The 15,160-nt window shown below is 64.9% G+C and overlaps 1 protein-coding gene across 3 annotated transcripts; it reads right to left on the reverse strand.

The window, feature by feature from the left end:
* Positions 1 to 406: 406 nt before the first annotated feature.
* PCNX3 (pecanex 3) lies at positions 407 to 14,266 on the reverse strand. 3 transcript variants are annotated; one of them, XM_074231063.1, is made up of 35 exons: positions 14,042 to 14,266; positions 13,783 to 13,970; positions 13,608 to 13,707; positions 13,470 to 13,509; positions 13,289 to 13,384; positions 12,711 to 13,163; positions 11,994 to 12,350; positions 11,766 to 11,892; positions 11,518 to 11,693; positions 11,228 to 11,324; positions 10,827 to 10,962; positions 10,373 to 10,533; positions 9,922 to 10,075; positions 9,788 to 9,820; positions 9,474 to 9,645; positions 9,280 to 9,390; positions 9,070 to 9,161; positions 8,832 to 8,941; positions 8,602 to 8,707; positions 8,359 to 8,451; positions 7,805 to 7,955; positions 6,525 to 6,669; positions 6,212 to 6,389; positions 5,820 to 5,928; positions 5,579 to 5,708; positions 5,073 to 5,347; positions 4,582 to 4,835; positions 3,357 to 3,587; positions 3,088 to 3,191; positions 2,859 to 3,006; positions 2,548 to 2,778; positions 1,798 to 2,072; positions 1,593 to 1,717; positions 1,034 to 1,377; positions 407 to 923 (listed from the first exon to the last, which is right to left on the reverse strand). In XM_074231063.1, the coding sequence occupies exons 1-35, from the start codon at positions 14,192 to 14,194 to the stop codon at positions 726 to 728; spliced, it is 5,853 nt and encodes a 1,950-aa protein (XP_074087164.1). In that variant the 5' UTR covers positions 14,195 to 14,266; the 3' UTR covers positions 407 to 725. The 3 variants fall into 3 exon arrangements, with proteins under 3 accessions (XP_074087164.1, XP_074087162.1, XP_074087163.1); XM_074231061.1 differs by having other exon boundaries at positions 11,994 to 13,163; XM_074231062.1 differs by having other exon boundaries at positions 736 to 923; positions 1,282 to 1,377; positions 11,994 to 13,163.
* Between the last annotated feature and the right edge of the window lie 894 nt (positions 14,267 to 15,160).

Below are 15,160 nucleotides of genomic sequence, written 5' to 3' on the forward strand. Positions count from 1 at the left end.
TGAGCACCCGAAGGGGGAGGGGCAGGTCTGCCAATGGTGAGGTCCCGGGCATCGCCCTCCTCACACCGGCATAGCCGAGGGCACGGGGACCACCTTCTAGGGGTGTCTGCTGGCTGCCACCCCCCCTCCTCAAGGCCACTCCAGGGGTCTTCACGCATCAGAAGGGGACAAGCTGGGGGGGCTCCCTGAGCACCTCTGACATGATCCCAAGGATTGGGGGGGGCCCCTAGAGAGACTCCCCCCACCTCTGACTTGAAGGAAGCTCAGGGGTGTTTCCAGGGCTTTGGGGGGTTACCGGCGACCCCTGCTCAGCCCCCATAGATCTCTGGAGTAGCCCATCAGGCATTCCCTCAGACTCGCTTGCCCCTCTTGGCCACCCCGCAAAATGAACAAAGAAAACGCCAACCAAAATCAAAAATAGTGTTATTAATTCTGGTGTCTCAGAAGCAGAAAAAAAAAAAAGAAAAAAAAGACCCCTCCCCCCTTCTTTTGGGGCCCTGGGAGGCGGGAGGGGGGCCAACATCTCCCAGAGGCACCAGCTCCTCCCTCCCTGGTCAAGCCCCGGCTCCAGCCCCGGGGGGAGTGAGGCCCCTGAGTCCCGGCCCCCCCGTGGAGAGGGCACTGCCCCCTGGCTCCAGAGATCTGAACGGGACCAGCCCATCGGTTTGGTGAGGCGAGGCCGGGGCCGGGCGCTCTGTCACTCAGTCCCACCGGGTCAGGACCGGTCAGTATTGGTGTTCCAGTAAGGGCTGGGCCGCCGGGCTCTCTTGTTCCTCCGGGGGAGCCAGCCAGTTGCCCCCACCCCCGGGGGTCCCTGCTTCAGAAGGCCTGGCCGATAGAGAAGGATCTCGGACAGGCCCTGGTGTCGAAGTGTCCGTGCTGTCTGGACTGAGGCCAAGGTCCAAGGGGGAGGTGCTGGGCACCTGGGAGGCAGAACAGAGCCGGGTTACACCAGGCCGGCAGGGAGGCCGCCCCCCTGGGCGGCCGCAGCCCACCCCCAGCCCCGCTTGGCACGCGAGCCAGCTGGTCTTACCTGAGTTCGGAGGGGCCCTCCTTTCGGGCTTCCCAAGGCCGCTTCCCCATCGGACCCTCCCAGACCTTTCTTGCCTCCCAAGCTCCACTTGCCACTGAGGCCCTCGTAGCTGAAGGGGGCAGGGGTGCCAGCCTGGAGCGGCTGGGGGCCTTCGGGGGGGGCGGGTGAGGCGGGCACGGGGGAAGGGGCTGGTCCTGGGAGCCGGGGAGCACCCATGGGAGGGGGCCACTGGAGGGAGGGGGGCCCACCCTCTCTCCTTCGTCTCGAGGAAAAACCATCGCCGGCCCCGCTCAGGGAGGGCCGCAGCGTCCAGCCAAGGCCCAGAGGGAAGGGCTGCTCTCGGGCTGGGGGAAGGACCATTAAACAAGAGCATTACCAGCAGAACCCTTGGTCCTGTCCTCTCTGCCCTCCTCCCCTCCAGGGTCTCCCACCCCAGCCCCTTCCCCTGCTGCCAGGGCCTATTCTTCTATATAAAGTGGGTGGAAGTTGGGAGGCCGGGGTCCTGCCAAGCTGGCTTCTTCTGGGAATACCCGGCCCAGACTCCATCTCCCATTCTTACCAGCGGGGGTCTCAGGGGTGGGGTGGGGGGCTGGAGGGTTATTGCTGACGGATGAGCCACCCCCACAATCTGAGTCGTCTACGTTCCCGCCACTGTTGCAGCCAGCTCCGCAGCCTTTCTGAAGCCTAGACGAGAGGATAGGAGGCTTTTGGGGGAGCCGCCCCGGGGCCTCCTCCCCGCCCTCGAGCCGCGGGCCCCTCCTCACCTCTCCCAGCTGTGCAGGAGCCAGTTGGCGATGGCCTGGAGGCTGACCGGGCCTCCCCAGAGGGCACGGAGCTGGGGGTGGCTGCCGGCGAAGGATGTGGTGAGGGGGGAGACGTAGATGGGGTAGCCCAGCGGCTGGTCACAGGAAGAGTTGATCATGTTGCGCAGCGCCTGCTTGGCGTTCTGGATGCTGCCCCGCTCAGGGTTGCGGTTGCGGAGGAAGACCAGCTCCTGCTGCTGGCCGGCCCACAGGCCCCGCACACACTCACGGTTCACCTACGGGTTGGGGGAGTCAGAGGCCAGGGCCCATCTGTGACCCTCATTTGGGTACTTGAGTATCCCTGGTGGGGAATTGGGAAAGGGGGAGCGCTCAAATCCCAAGAAGCTGGGGACAGATAGTCTGTCCGTCCATCCTGCTGACTCAGTGACACCCCCCCCCCCCCGAGCCACAGGCAGCAGCTGACCTGGACCTGTTTGAGGCTCAGAGTGGGGATTCGAACCCAGAACTCCAGGCCTGGTAACACACTGGGGCCTCTGACACAAAGTATGACCCAGCCCCATGGTGGTCACAGATGTGGAGGAGGATGATGGGGTGGATACCCCCCCCCCACCGAGGCATCAGTCACACAATGGGCAACAAGAGCAATGGGGACCCTCCTTGAAACCCACCCAGCCTGGAACCTTCTACCCACTGTCCTCCAGCCTCACAGGACCTGCCCAAAGCCCCTCCATCTGGTGACCCAGCAGAGACCTTGATGACACGGAAGCTGAGGTGCCTGCGGTTGAGCATGATGATCTTGTACTCATCGGAGGCATCATCCATGACGTGCCGAAGCGCCAGCAGGGCCGGCGTGTTGCTGAGGATGGCACTGCGCCAGGCGGGGTCACCCTCGTGCGAGATCACCAGGCGTTCCTCGTTGGCAGCAATGGCGTCGTAGAGCACGGCAGGTTCCTCATACTCGTCAGGGGACGTGAAGTGGTCCTGAGGATGAGCAAGAGGGTGTTGGGCCCCAGTGCCTTGCTGGCTCCCCCGCCTTCCCCGGTTGGCACCCCACCACAAACCTGGTGGAGTTTGAGAGCCATGCGGACCCCTGGGGCGACCACTCGATGCAGGAGATCCATGTCGGCAAAGACCCACTCGTCCCGCGGAGATGTGATACGGAAGTCGCCCTTGAAGAGCGCGTGCAGCCCGTAGAGGAAGGGCTCCAGGCTGCGGGAGGGAGGGCAGGTAAGTGGGGGAGGCAGTCCAAGGGGGGCAGGGGTCACAGGGGGCTTCCTGGACCACACTCACCTGGCTGCCATGCTGTGGGATGCCGTCCCCAGAGCGCGCCTGCCTAGCACACACAGCCCAAAGCACAGCGTGACAAGAGGAGAGTTCCAGTCATGCTCCATGGGCTGCAACACAAACCCACCCGCCCCCAGACATGGCTCAGACTCGGCTTCACAGGTGAAGGAGAGAGGGACAAGTTCCAGGGGGACCCCACTGTATAATGGGGGTCTGACGTCCAGGTGCCAACATCAGCTCCTCGAGAACCAGCCTGCCCCGTCCCCCAGGCTCACCTGACCTCGTCTGGCGGCACAATACTGGATCCAATCAAGGTGGACTGCACAGAAAGCGGGCAGAGAGAGGCCGGCCAGTCGCAGGTCGTAGTCCTCGTCCACACTCAGTGAGAAGGTGGGGTCTGAGTCGGCGTAACCGGGCACACGCACAGGCCGAAGGGCCGCCCCAATACCCTCGTGGCTCAGCCAGGCCTCCAGCTTGGGGGAGCGGCTCACATAGTAGATGATACTCTTAGAAGACAGAGGGGCCCAGGGTGAGGTGGCCACCCAGGATGGGGGAATCTAAGAGGTGGGACTACAAACACAGCCACAGACCAAGCAGGCCTTCCACAGAGGAAGGAAAACAGGCAGCTGTCAGTGTCAGGGAGGGTCTGCAGGGTCGGCCTCACCAAGAAGCACAGCGGCAGCCAGACCCCAGAAGTGCCTGAGTCAAGCTGAGGCAAGGGGTGGGTGACCTAGTCTACAAGGCAGAAAGAGGGAGGGGGTGTCCCCAGGGGCCCAAGATGTGAATGCTGCTTTGGTCCTTGCTACAGAAATGCTCTGGGGCCAGCGTCCCCAGAGGTAAAGGGGGAGGCTGTGGAACTGCCCCAGGCCCTCTGAGACCCCTTCCAGTTGGATCTGGAGGTTCAAGAAGCCCCTGCAGCTGGGGATACAGGGACCAGAGAGGAGGGGACTGTCATGGTCAATGGCTGAGCTCAGTCCAATGTGCTATATTGGAGAGCCAAGAGGAAGAGGCGGGTGAGCCAGAGGGAGAGCATCGTCACTGGGGGGAGGCTGAGTTTGGGGCATGGTATGGGGGACTCTGGCTTGGATGGCAAGCTCCAGGTGGCAGGTAGGCGTGTTGGGGTAGGGCAGAAAGGGCAGAGGCGACACTGCCAAAGGACATCCATGCCATTACTCGCTGACCCCCATGAAGTAACTACTGGCCTGGCATGCAGAGGAACGGTGTCCAACGTGGAACTGAACAACTACCTCCAGAGACCTGGAGCCCTGACAGCTGTCCCTTTCACTGGGTGCTGCCACTCTGGAAGGCCCAGTCACTCCTGGGGGTGGGGTTGACTTGCCCCCAGTATCAGATACAGCAGAGAGAAGACCCCACTGGCCTCCAGCTGGGCGTGGGCAAGGGAAGGGGTTCTGGGATCCAATCCCAGATCTGGTGTTCCCGTCTGCCCATGGCAGTCCCTACCCGCTCAGAGGGGAGCCCATGGAAAAGGTGCTGCTCTACCTTGACGTAATAGGTGATGAGGATCTTCCGCAGGTCAAACACCTGCAGCATGGAGGCAGCGTTGTTGTCGCTGATGCTGTAGCCCTCCAGCACGTACTTGCTGGCCGTGACCTCCCAGGCCAGCCAGCGCTGCCCAAAGGCGGCGTTGAAGGACAGCACGCGGGGCAGGTGGCCAGGCTCACAGCAGCAGCAGCCCTCGTCCTCTTCCACGCCCTCCGTGATGGCCTCCACCTCCCGCTGTTGGCAGTAGGTCCCTGGGAGGGCAGGGGAGGGGCTGAGGATGGCGGCTGGCCCGAGAGGGTCCCATAGTCTGCTCTGGCTCTGCCGCAAGTGGCCCGTGGTGGCTTCCACAGTGGGAAGACAGAATACCACCAGGAGCTTCTCTCCATCCCCCTGCCTGTTCCCAGGCCCCTCCTCCCCCTAGGCCCAGAGTCCCCTGAGGGCAGGTCAGAGGCTCTCACCTCTACGCTCTTCCCCCCAGGCCCACTCACCCCGGAACTCAAGGCCCCGCAGCTGGAAGGTGACCAGGCCGTTGCCGACCTCGATAAGGTGCACCAGGGCGTTGAGGTAGTCGGAGGCCAGGATGAAGCAGTCCCCGGGACTGTAATTGCCCCAGCGGCCGAGGGCCAGGTCACCGCACAGCGTGTGTTGGAGAGAGCGCGTCAGGTGCTCGTAGAAGATGGAGTTGAGGTTGTTGTCGTCCGCGCCCGGGTTCCGATCCAGCTGGGTGGCCAGACGGGTGTTGGAGTGGTCCACACGTTTAGTGCTGCAGGGAAGGGGCGGAGGAGTTGGCACAGCACCCAGTCCCGACTCCCGACCATCTACACTGAGCCCACGCCCCCCAGTCTCCCACACCTTCAAAGTCTATGAATGTGCAATTCCCCCCCCCCCATACCCGACAGGCTCTGTTCCATCTGGCCCTGGGGCCCAGCCCCAAATCTCTCAAAACAGACTGGGAGTCCCTTGAGGCATGCCCCCCCTGCACCCCATCACTCACTTGTAATCTCGCTCCCAAAACTTGAGGGGCCGAGCATAGGACATCAGAAAGACAGCACTGCCCAACAAAGGGTTAAGAGGGGTGGAGAACAGGGCAGAGAGGAGGGCCTGCACGAACAGCATGGCGGAGTCTGCAGCCAGGGGTGGTCAAGGTGGCACAACAATGGCAGACCCCCCTCCCACCCCCCAACCTTCTTGCCCCCAACCCCCCACCTTCCTGCCCCCCAAACCCCACAGGATACGGGGCACGGCAAAGGGTTGGGCGAAGGCATGAAAGGCCGAGCCCCAGGTGATCTGCCAAGGGGCAATGTAGGTGAGCACGAAGCGCAGTTTGTAGAGCAGGTCCCACAGCTGGAGAGGGGGAGCACGGGGTGAGCGGTCCACGCGGGGGCTGCCTCCTTTCAGGCCTCCTGGGTGCCAGCTCCCTGGACCAGCCCGTGAGATACGGGAACTGACCAGTGGGTGGCCACCCCAAGCTATCTGACTGAGAGAATGGCTGGGCCCTGGGCCTGGTTGGGAGTTGGAGGACTCCAGCATGGATGGGGCGGCCTCGGGAGAGCCATACCCACTACCTCCTTGAGCAGCGCCCCCCCCAGCCCTTCTTCTCATTACCTTGGGGGGTTGGGAGTCTTACCTTGCTGCAGAGCAGGGACATGAGAAAGTAGTCCAATAGGAAGCCCTGGGAGAGGCGCGGATAGTCAAAATGGAAGAGTAGGACTGTGAAGGTCAGGGTCAGGTACTGCTGGGGGGGGCAGCAGAAGGCCGAGCGCAGGAGCTTCAGGCCGGCCACGGTCATCAGCAGGGCCCGACAGCTGGGGGTGGAGGGAGAGCACAGGTCAGAGGGCTGCGTTCGTCGGTCCCCAGGCATGTCAGATCGCAGCGCCCCCACCCCAGATGAGGACACCCCAGGTGAGGATCTCCCCCAGCCGACCCAGGCCCCCCCTCACTAGAGACAGAATTTGTCCGGGTGGCCGCTGACGCTGTGGGCATCGCCTGTGAGAGCATTGAGCACCACAGCCGGGTAGATGAGATACTTCTCCACGCACTGGAGCCACGCGTACAGCTTCTCAAACCACATCAGCTGTGCAGCACCTGGGGGGAGACAAGGCCCATGGGGCAAGGCAGTGCTGAATGGAGAGCCAGGGCCACACAGACACCTGACAGGTGGGAGCTGGGATGTAAGGACTCATGCCTCTCCTCCAGGCCCTGGTCTCTGGGTCACTACCCCCAATGGGAAGAGAGCCGTGAGAGCCAGGGACCCAGAGGGCTTATGGGAGTGGACGTCTACCCTCTTTGGACCATGAGAGTCAGCTGACTGGAAGCTAGCAGAGCCCTGGTCCCTAAATGAACCTGCTCCCCGGAATGACCCCAAACCCTTGCCAGCTCTCAAAGGGCTCTTAGGGTCAGCTGCCCTCAGGGCGCTTCCATTCCCCTTGGGGAAGGGGGTAGACAAAATCCACTCTGTGAGTGGAGGCTGAGGGGGTTACCATGGTGACTAAGTCAGCCCAAACCCAGGAGCCCAACAGAGGTGAATGATCAAGGAGCAGGTGAGGGGGACCCTGGGCGGATAGAGATCCAGGACAAGAAAAGGAGCGGAGCATGTGGGCCAGGGCTGGAGAACTACGGGCAGTGCCACGGTGACCCTCCAAGCACCCATTGATGGGCAGATGACACAGGCACCGTCTCATGAGGCTAAAAGTCTCCTTTGCTAAAAGAGAAAGGAAATATTTCTCCCACCCAGAAACATGAGGCTTCGGCAGCTGAGAACCAGCGCTCCAGAGCAGCTCCTCTCAAGTCTCTTCTGGTTGAGACAGGACAATTTGTAGGGTGGGGGGGATCTGCACCAGGACTACAGTCCAGAAGGCAGAAGGGCTTCCCTGGAACCAGAGACTACTGGGCTAAGAGGGATCACAGCGTTTGGGGTCCTCCTTGGGGTACCCTTGTCTAGAGGGAAGGTGCTGGGGTGGCGTCCCGAGTCACTGCCGATCCCAGAAGCCTCAGAGAGTGGTGTCAGCTAGTCTAAGCACTTTACAGATGAGGAGGGGGGTGCAAAAAGTGGGGCTGAAGAGGACAGGCCCTCTCTGTGGGCCCAGAGCCTGGTGTGTGTGTGGGGGGGTCTCTGGCAATCGCCAGCTGGCCGGTGTGACTCTTGGCAAGAGCTGATGGCTGTGCCAGGTTCTGAGGTTCTGGGACCACAGGGGGCAAGGGACACGTGGGCATGACTCACTGCGCACTTCGAATTGGCTGTACTCCTGCGACTTGAGGACGGGTTGGGAGAGGCAGAACCAGGGCAGCTGTTTGCGGAGCTGGGGCAGGAGGTAATGGGTGAGGACACCCACCAGGCCAGCCAGGGAGTAGAGCACAAAGCCCAGGACAGACTGAGCAGAGAGAGCAGGGTATCAGGCAGCTACCCTGCCCCCAGGACCCCCCCTTCTCTCCCTGATCGTCGGGGGGGGGGGGGCCCAATACACACAGGCGACCAACAACTGGGGCTTGGGAGGTGCCGGGGTGGTGCAAAGAGTCACTGTCTGCCTCTGACCTGTCCTGGCAATGGGGGGCCCTGGACAAGGTAGCAATGCCTTGTGGCACTAAGGTCACCAGGTTGCCTCTCTCAGACTCGGAAAAGGGGAGAATGTGGGGAGGGAAGGCAGGCGTGAGCCCTATAGAAGGGAGGATCCCTCCCACCCCTGATGTTGCAGGGAAGGACAGTCCAGGGTAGAATGTGGAGGCTCGAGGCCAAGGTGCAATAGCAGAGGGGTTAGCCTGAGGGCCCCCACCCACCTTGAGGGCAATGAAGACGGTGCTGGCGCTAATGGCAAAGCTGAGCACAGCAATCACAGGGCACATCACGAGGTCCGAGTGCAAGATCTCCCGCTGGAGGGGGGCAGGGATGCAGGTCAGTGCAGCTCCACCCCTTCCCTGCCCACCCACCCTCTGAGTCCCCTCCAGTCCTCGGGGGTCTTGGCCCTGCTGCCCCCTCGCCAGCTCTCCAAAGCCCCTCCAGTTTCGGCCTCAAAGCCTCACCACAGACTGCCTCAATTTGCCAGGTAGTGGATCTGGGGCTTCCGCACGAGGGGTCTCGAGGTTCCGCTCCTCCAGATCAGGGAAAAGCTTGGTGCGTAAGAGGGACCTAGGAGATATTGTCCAGGGTGAGCCCAACCAGGTCCCCTGGCTCAGGGACTACATTGGGAAACAGGGGGCTCTGACAATTCTGGGTGGGTGGGGGGCAGCAGGGACCGGGGGCCTGCACAGACCAGAGGACAGTGGGGTCACTGCTTTGGCGGCTGAGGTGGTAGGAGATTGCCATCAGGAGGCCACAGAAGACGGAGAAGAGCACAGGCACGTGCTGATCTGGCCAGGGTGCCTGCGGGGGGTGAGGAAGCAGAGCCTGGAGTCCCTCACTGGGCTCCATAGCCATTCCCAGGATCCTTTCTTGCTGCCAATCTCCCTCCTCAGGCCCCAATCCCCGAGCCCCCCCCCCCCCATCTCTACCTTAATTGCACCCAGACAGAAGCCGTAGAGCAGTGCAGCCGCCAGGAGGCTCCGCAGGAGGCTGTACAGAGCGGTGAGGGGGCTGGTGGTCGCTAGGAGGGAGGGGGGCAGTCAGGTCCTGGCCAGGCTCTCCCCCAGCCCCTCATGCTAGTGGCCACATCTCCCCTTTTCTCCCCTCCCCAGGGTCCTGGCCTGGGAGCCCCAGCCTACCTGTGCCCCCAAAGCCGTGCATGTCGATCTGCTCAAGCAGGTACATGAGGCAGGTGTTGACCTGGGGAAGGAGGCCCAGGAGGAAGACGACAGGGAAGCACAAGGTAAAGACTGTGGGGACACCGGGGAGGTCAGCTTCTGCCCCAGAGCCCAGAGAAGCCACCCCCAACCCTAGCCTCCCCGGGCTGCCTCACCAGTGGCAACGTCTCGGGCACAAAGGAAGAAGGGAGCAGAGAAGAAGGTGAGGCCATAGAGAGAGACAGGGGGGAAGGGCAGGGCCTTGCCCAGGGCGTCCAAAAGCCAGATGAGGAGGCAGGAGCAGCAAAAGTAGACGGGACGGCTGTAGGCGATCACCCAGTTGTGGCCCTAGTAAAAAGCCAGATGAGCCCCTGCTGGAGCAAGGACCCTCCTGACCTGCAAGCATCCCCCGACCTCATATAGCCCATTTCAAACTGAGTTGAGCCCACTCTTCTAGCAGATGACTGAAAGACCCCCGATGATTACTCACGTGCATGGGGGAGGCGGCATCAGGCTGGACGCTCTGCAAGAAACAGGAGTTTCTGTGGTTTCCACAGGCCCCAAGATGTGGGAGGGGCCCAGGGGCTCCCCATCTCCAGAAAGGGGGGCTGGGGGGGACCTGACCTTGAGCAGTGAGTACTGGCAGGAGGCGATGACCAGGCAGAACTGGAAGACCCAGATGTCCCTGAAGAAGCCCTTGAGAAGAAGCAGGTAGCCCAGAAAGGCCACCAGACTGCCCAGCCAGACCACAAAGATGTTCTCCAGCACCCCCCGGGTCCTGTGAGGGTCACTGTGTCAAGGGTCTGGAGTCTGTTTGGCGCAGGGTCTCCCTCCCATACCCTCCCCTGAAGACAGGACCCACTTTGGTGGGGTATCCAGGGGCCACGGCCTCTGCCGTGGAGCAGTGTCACCATCCCACCTGCCAGATGAGCCTGCCACCTAGCCCCTGGGCCCCGGTCACTCCCACCTCCCCCTGCCCTGTCTAGGCCCAGGGTTCACCCTCCAGGACCCGCCCCACCCAGGCACTCCTAGGGTACTGTGGTCTAGACACAAGTCAGGCTTATCCCTGACTTACCGGTCCAGCAGGGCCAGCAGGGCCAACCGCTCGTATCGCACGGGGGTCCAGCGGCCAGGGAGCAGCCAATACTTGTAGCTGTGCTGAGGCCGGGGGGGCGCCTCCTCCATGAGAGTCTGCTCCTGGGACTCGTGCAGGGAATCTTGGTCCAGTAGGTCAAACTGCCGACCCAACCCCCAGATGTTAGGCCCGAGGGTCTCCTCCCCAGACCACCGCCACTGGTAGGCTTGGGCAAAAATCCCTGGGGGTCTCAGGGATCAGAAAATCCCAGAAAAATCAAGAAACTTCCAGGCCAAGTTCCATCTGGAAAAAGTTCCCCTCTGGAAGCACAAGTCGGGAGAACCTCACCATGGCCCCCACCCCACTGGGAGCATCTAACCGAGGGTAGCCCTCCTTTCAACCTGGTCCCACCCCCCCCATCTTCCTCAAGACCCTGAACTCCAGCTCTCCTCACCTCGGGAATTTCCAAGGGCACTCTCCGGACCTGCATCCCTTGTAGGACCACGGGACGGGGCTGGAGCAAGGCCAGGCCTCCGGCCGCCTCAGGGACCTCAGCAGAATGGAAGCTGGAGGAGTGAGAGTGGCGATCCCTGTTGGAGAGAAGAAGAGAGAGATGGAAAGACAGAAGCGGGAGATAGAAAGCAGGGTCAGCAAAGGTGTAGACCTGGGGGATGGGGCCAGCCCCACAGGCACCAGCGATGAGTCATCTGAAGGTGCTAGGGAGCTCCAGGGAAGTGTCTCCAAGGGGATAGGTTATTTCTTCCCCCCTTCCCAGACCCAAGAACACGGGGCAAGGAAACTCAATGTTCTGCTGAAGCCTGGAGCAGAAGGGGTGATGAGGGCAAGTGTGCTCACCAGGCCCCGCTGGTCCCCTGCTCCCCACTGACTTGCTGTCCCACGGGGTTTTCATAGCCGCCTCCAGCCAGACCAAACGTGTAGGAACGCCGCACCCCTAGAAGTGGGAAGTGGAGATGGGACTCAAGACCCAAAGACCTGACTCAGAGCCCAGACTCACCACCAGAGATAAGTCAGAGACAGATAGGACCGGGCAAGCAAAAGACTAACCCTGAGAACTCCCGTGTTTGAGCACCAACTTCCCAGGGTTCTGAAGAGAGAAGGTGTGTGTGGGTAGGGGGGTGTCTCACCGCTTTCGTCATAGAAGTAATGTACAGCGCCCTCTGAGGTGTCATCAAACGTACAAGCCTCGTGGACGGCGGCTCCGGAGCGTGGCAGCAGCAGAGATGAGGCGAAATGGAGGGCAGAGGGCAGGGTCAGGGCTCGTGAGTGGGAGGCCGCACGGCCCCGCTGGGTTTCCTGTAGGCTGGAGACCAGAGATGTTGTCAGCACCTGGGGTGGCTTGGGGATTTCCCGCGAGGGACGGGGGTCAGCTCACCTAGGGGGGGATCCCATGACGGATGAGGGTGGGGTGGGGTTGCTCCCAGCATTGTGGCGCCTCCGGATTGCCTGCGTCCGCCACACGCTACTCGACCGGTCCCGCTTGACGCCCTCCTCAGCGGTCCCTCCAAAAGAAGTTTGGCAATCACCCCCCCACCCTGGACCGGCCGGATCCAGGCCCAGGGCGGGTCTGGCCCTCTTCCCCTCTCGCCCGGCCTTCACTCACCACCCCCGACGGCCCCTTCCTCCTGGAGCTCCCCCCGCCAGCCCGGCTGGTTGGCGGCAGGTCCCCTCCTGTTCCCGAGGGTGAAGCCGTCTGATGGCGAAAGGGAAGTCGGGGCGGCCGTGGGCTCCCCCGCGGCTTGGACCTCCAGCTCTGCTTTGGAGCCTGCCAGGGGGGCTGCCCGCAACCCTTCGCTGCCCGCCCCGTCCATGCTGAGCACCCGGGCATGAGTCTTGGCACTGGCGGTGCTAGGGGTCCGCTGAGCTCCGTACGGGCGCTTGGGGGGCACTGTGGCCGCTTCTTCGGCCCCCCTGGGAGCCCGCCGCTTCCGGGGACCACCCCCGGCCCCTCTGGAGCCCTCTGGGGAGTAACAGGAAGTGGAGGAGGAGCTGTCAGTGCTGAAGCGTCTCTGGGAGCGAAGGCTGGACGCGGGGCTCAGCTCGCTGCCCTCGCTCGTGTCCTCGTCCTCAAAAAAGCCCCCACCTTCCAGGAGGGGGCGGACTGGGGCGGCGTAAGAGCGTCGGGAGGTTCGGTGGGGGGGAGAATGACGGCGGATCGGGGCTCTGCGTTTGCCCGGCCGGAGCAGGGCCAGGTCCTTGGGCCGGACGACCAGGAGGGGCTCGGGGCCCCCGGGCGGAGTCCCAGCTCCGATCACCGTGTCAAAGGAGCGTAGGGTGTCGTCGGAGGGGACCCCCGCGTCAGGGGAGGGGGGCAGGTCACCTTCAGAGGGGGGATCCGTGTCGCTGCCGTCCCTGGGCCGGCCCGTGGGGGGGCTGTCCAGGTGCGTTGAGTTGGTCTTCTCGCTCTTAAAGCTGCTCAAAGTCTCCCTGTCGGTACCGCTGTAACAGGAATCGGAGGAGCCAGCCTTGAGGGGCACGGGGTCCCCCGAGCCCTGCCGGTCCAGAGGCCGGTAACCGGCCCCACCACGCTTCTCCTTGCGGCTGCTGGTGCGCACGAGCGGCCGGTCGGGAAGGGTCAGGTTCAAGAAGCTCCTGCTCAACTCCCGGCCGAGGCTCCCCTTGAGTAAGGGGCTCACGGGAGCGTCGGCCACGCTCTCTCTGCTCCAGGGGGTCCCCCCGTCTCCGGTCAGGGGAGACCGCTCCGAGGAGTCTGTGCTGGGCAGCGAAGGCTCCGGGGGAGGAGGCCCGGGAGGAGTCCGGGGGAGTTCTCCAACTACAGGGAAACAGACCGGAGAGAGAGGAGCCGTCAGGCCTCCCGGGAGAGCGAGGCCCCGGACCGGCGCCCCCGAGGAGCCCGCCCGGACCGGCGCCCCCAGGAGCCCACCCGGGCCCACTCACGCGGCTTCTCGGGAGGCCCCGGCTTCAGCATCTCCCGGTCGGCCGCGGTCACGATCACGTTGTTGCTGCCCCGCTCTCGGACCAGCTCCTTGATGTCTGCAAAGCGACGGGGGCCCGGTCAGCGCTGCCCCGGGGTGCCCGCCTGCACGCTGGTCCCAGGAGGGGCGCCCCCGGCACTCACCTCGCAGGGGTCCGGAGTCCTCCGTCCGGGGAATCAGCTCCTGACCGGGAAGGAAGAGGCGGCAACCATAGACCCGGGGTCCCCGCCAGCCGGAGTCCCCGGGGCGCCCGCCCCAGCCCCCCGGGAAGGGCCGCTCACCGTGACCTGGTTGAAGCCGAACACGGAATGCTGGGAGCTGCAGCGCACCGGCGGCGTGGAGCTCACCTTCCGGAACACCGTCATCTCCACCCCGGGGTCCCTGCGGGGGGACGGGGGTCAGGGGGGCCCGGCCTGCCCTCGCCGGCGCCCCCCCCGCCCGCTCAGCCCGGCCTACCTGGGCGCGTCGCCGTCCCCCGGGGCGGGCTCCTCCTCGGGGTCCCCCAGGGCCGAGCCCCGCTTCTCCACGATCTCGCCCTGGTCGAACATGGCGTGCAGCCGGTAGTTGACCGTCTTGATGGTGGTGAAGATGCCGGCCACCACCAGGCAGTAGGCGGCGGCCACGGCCATGCTGGCGGGCATCACCTGGGGGGGCGGGCCGGTGAGCGCGCGCCGGGCGGCCGGGGCTGCCCCCCAGGCCGGCCCGGCGCCCTCACCATGTACAGCAGGAAGGGCAGCGCCAGCAGCAGCAGCCAGGTGTACAGGTGGAAGCAGTTGGAGAAGGTGCTCTGGTGCGGGTCGAAGAACCAGCCGCCCGTCAGCGAGGCCCACACGCCCTGGCGCAGGATCTGCAGCACCTGGGAGCCCATGGCCGCCCGGGGGGGGCGGCGCCGCGCGCGGGCCCGGGCCCGGGGCCCTCATGGGCGGCCCCGCGCCCGGCCCCTCGCCGCCCCCCCCGCCCCCCGCCGCGCCCGCCGCATGCGGGGCCCGCGCCGCCCCCCGCCCGCCGCCCCGCCGCCGCCGCCGCCGCCCCGCCGCCCCCCGCCGGCCGCGGCTCCCGCGCCTCGGGCCTCCGCGCTCGGCCCCGACCAGGCTCCCGCTGCGGCGCCGGCCCCGGCGGGGGGGGAGGGCTGTGGGGAGGGGGGCGTTGAAGGCCGGAAGCGGGAGCCGCGAGCCGCCAGCTGCCGGACGCGCATGCGCCCGCCGGACCCGGGGGGAGGGACCCGGAAAGGGAAGAGCGCCACGCAGCACTGCGCACGCGCCGGAGGGCCGAGGAGCCTAGTGCGCCGGCGCCCGCGCGCACGGCGTCCGGCTCTCTGGGCGGGGTCAAACGGGGAGGGGGAGGGGAGAGGCCGAGAGGTGCCCCGAGGCGCCTGCGCCTGGGGCGGCGGGGAGCCGGGCCCGGAGGCGCCGGCCGCGGAGCGGGCACGAGGAGGAGGCATCGCTCCCCGCGTCGGGGGCGGCTGGAGGGGTGTAGAACGGGCACAAGCACGGTCCCCGCCCTGGAGGAGCTGACATTTCTGACGGGGGGGGGGGGGGGGGAGCACGAGTGGCGGCGGTGCCCACCCCAGGCAGGAGCGCCGGCATTCACTGGGCACAAGTGGGGGGGGGCTCCCCTGTAACCTAGGGACGCTCGTAGCGCCGGGCCCCGACTACGGCCGAGGGATCAGGTGAGACACGAGCCGCGGGACGGGCGCGCTGTGCCACCAGACCGGGTGCCTTCCGAGGAGGCTGCCGGGGCGCATGCGCAGATGCCGACGGCTGCGCTCCGGGGCCCGGGGCCCGGGAACGGTTCCTGGGCCGGGCCGCCGGAGCGCATGCGCGGGGCCGCGCCG

Source organism: Macrotis lagotis, chromosome 3 (genome assembly GCF_037893015.1).
Source record: "Macrotis lagotis isolate mMagLag1 chromosome 3, bilby.v1.9.chrom.fasta, whole genome shotgun sequence".
In the NCBI taxonomy this organism is placed as follows: Eukaryota; Metazoa; Chordata; class Mammalia; order Peramelemorphia; family Peramelidae; genus Macrotis; species Macrotis lagotis.

What these genes read in the sequence shown, in the direction of transcription:
- PCNX3 (XM_074231061.1), bottom strand. Translation starts at nt 14,194, where the DNA reads ATGGGCTCCCAGGTGCTGCAGATCCTGCGCCAGGGCGTGTGGGCCTCG. An exon ending in GCCAGTACTCACTGCTCAAG is followed by an intron (nt 9,821 to 9,921) that starts GTCAGGTCCCCC and finishes TGTTTCTTGCAG; the next exon opens with AGCGTCCAGCCTGATGCCGC. An exon ending in GAGGGCCCCTCCGAACTCAG is followed by an intron (nt 924 to 1,033) that starts GTAAGACCAGCT and finishes TCTGCCTCCCAG; the next exon opens with GTGCCCAGCACCTCCCCCTT.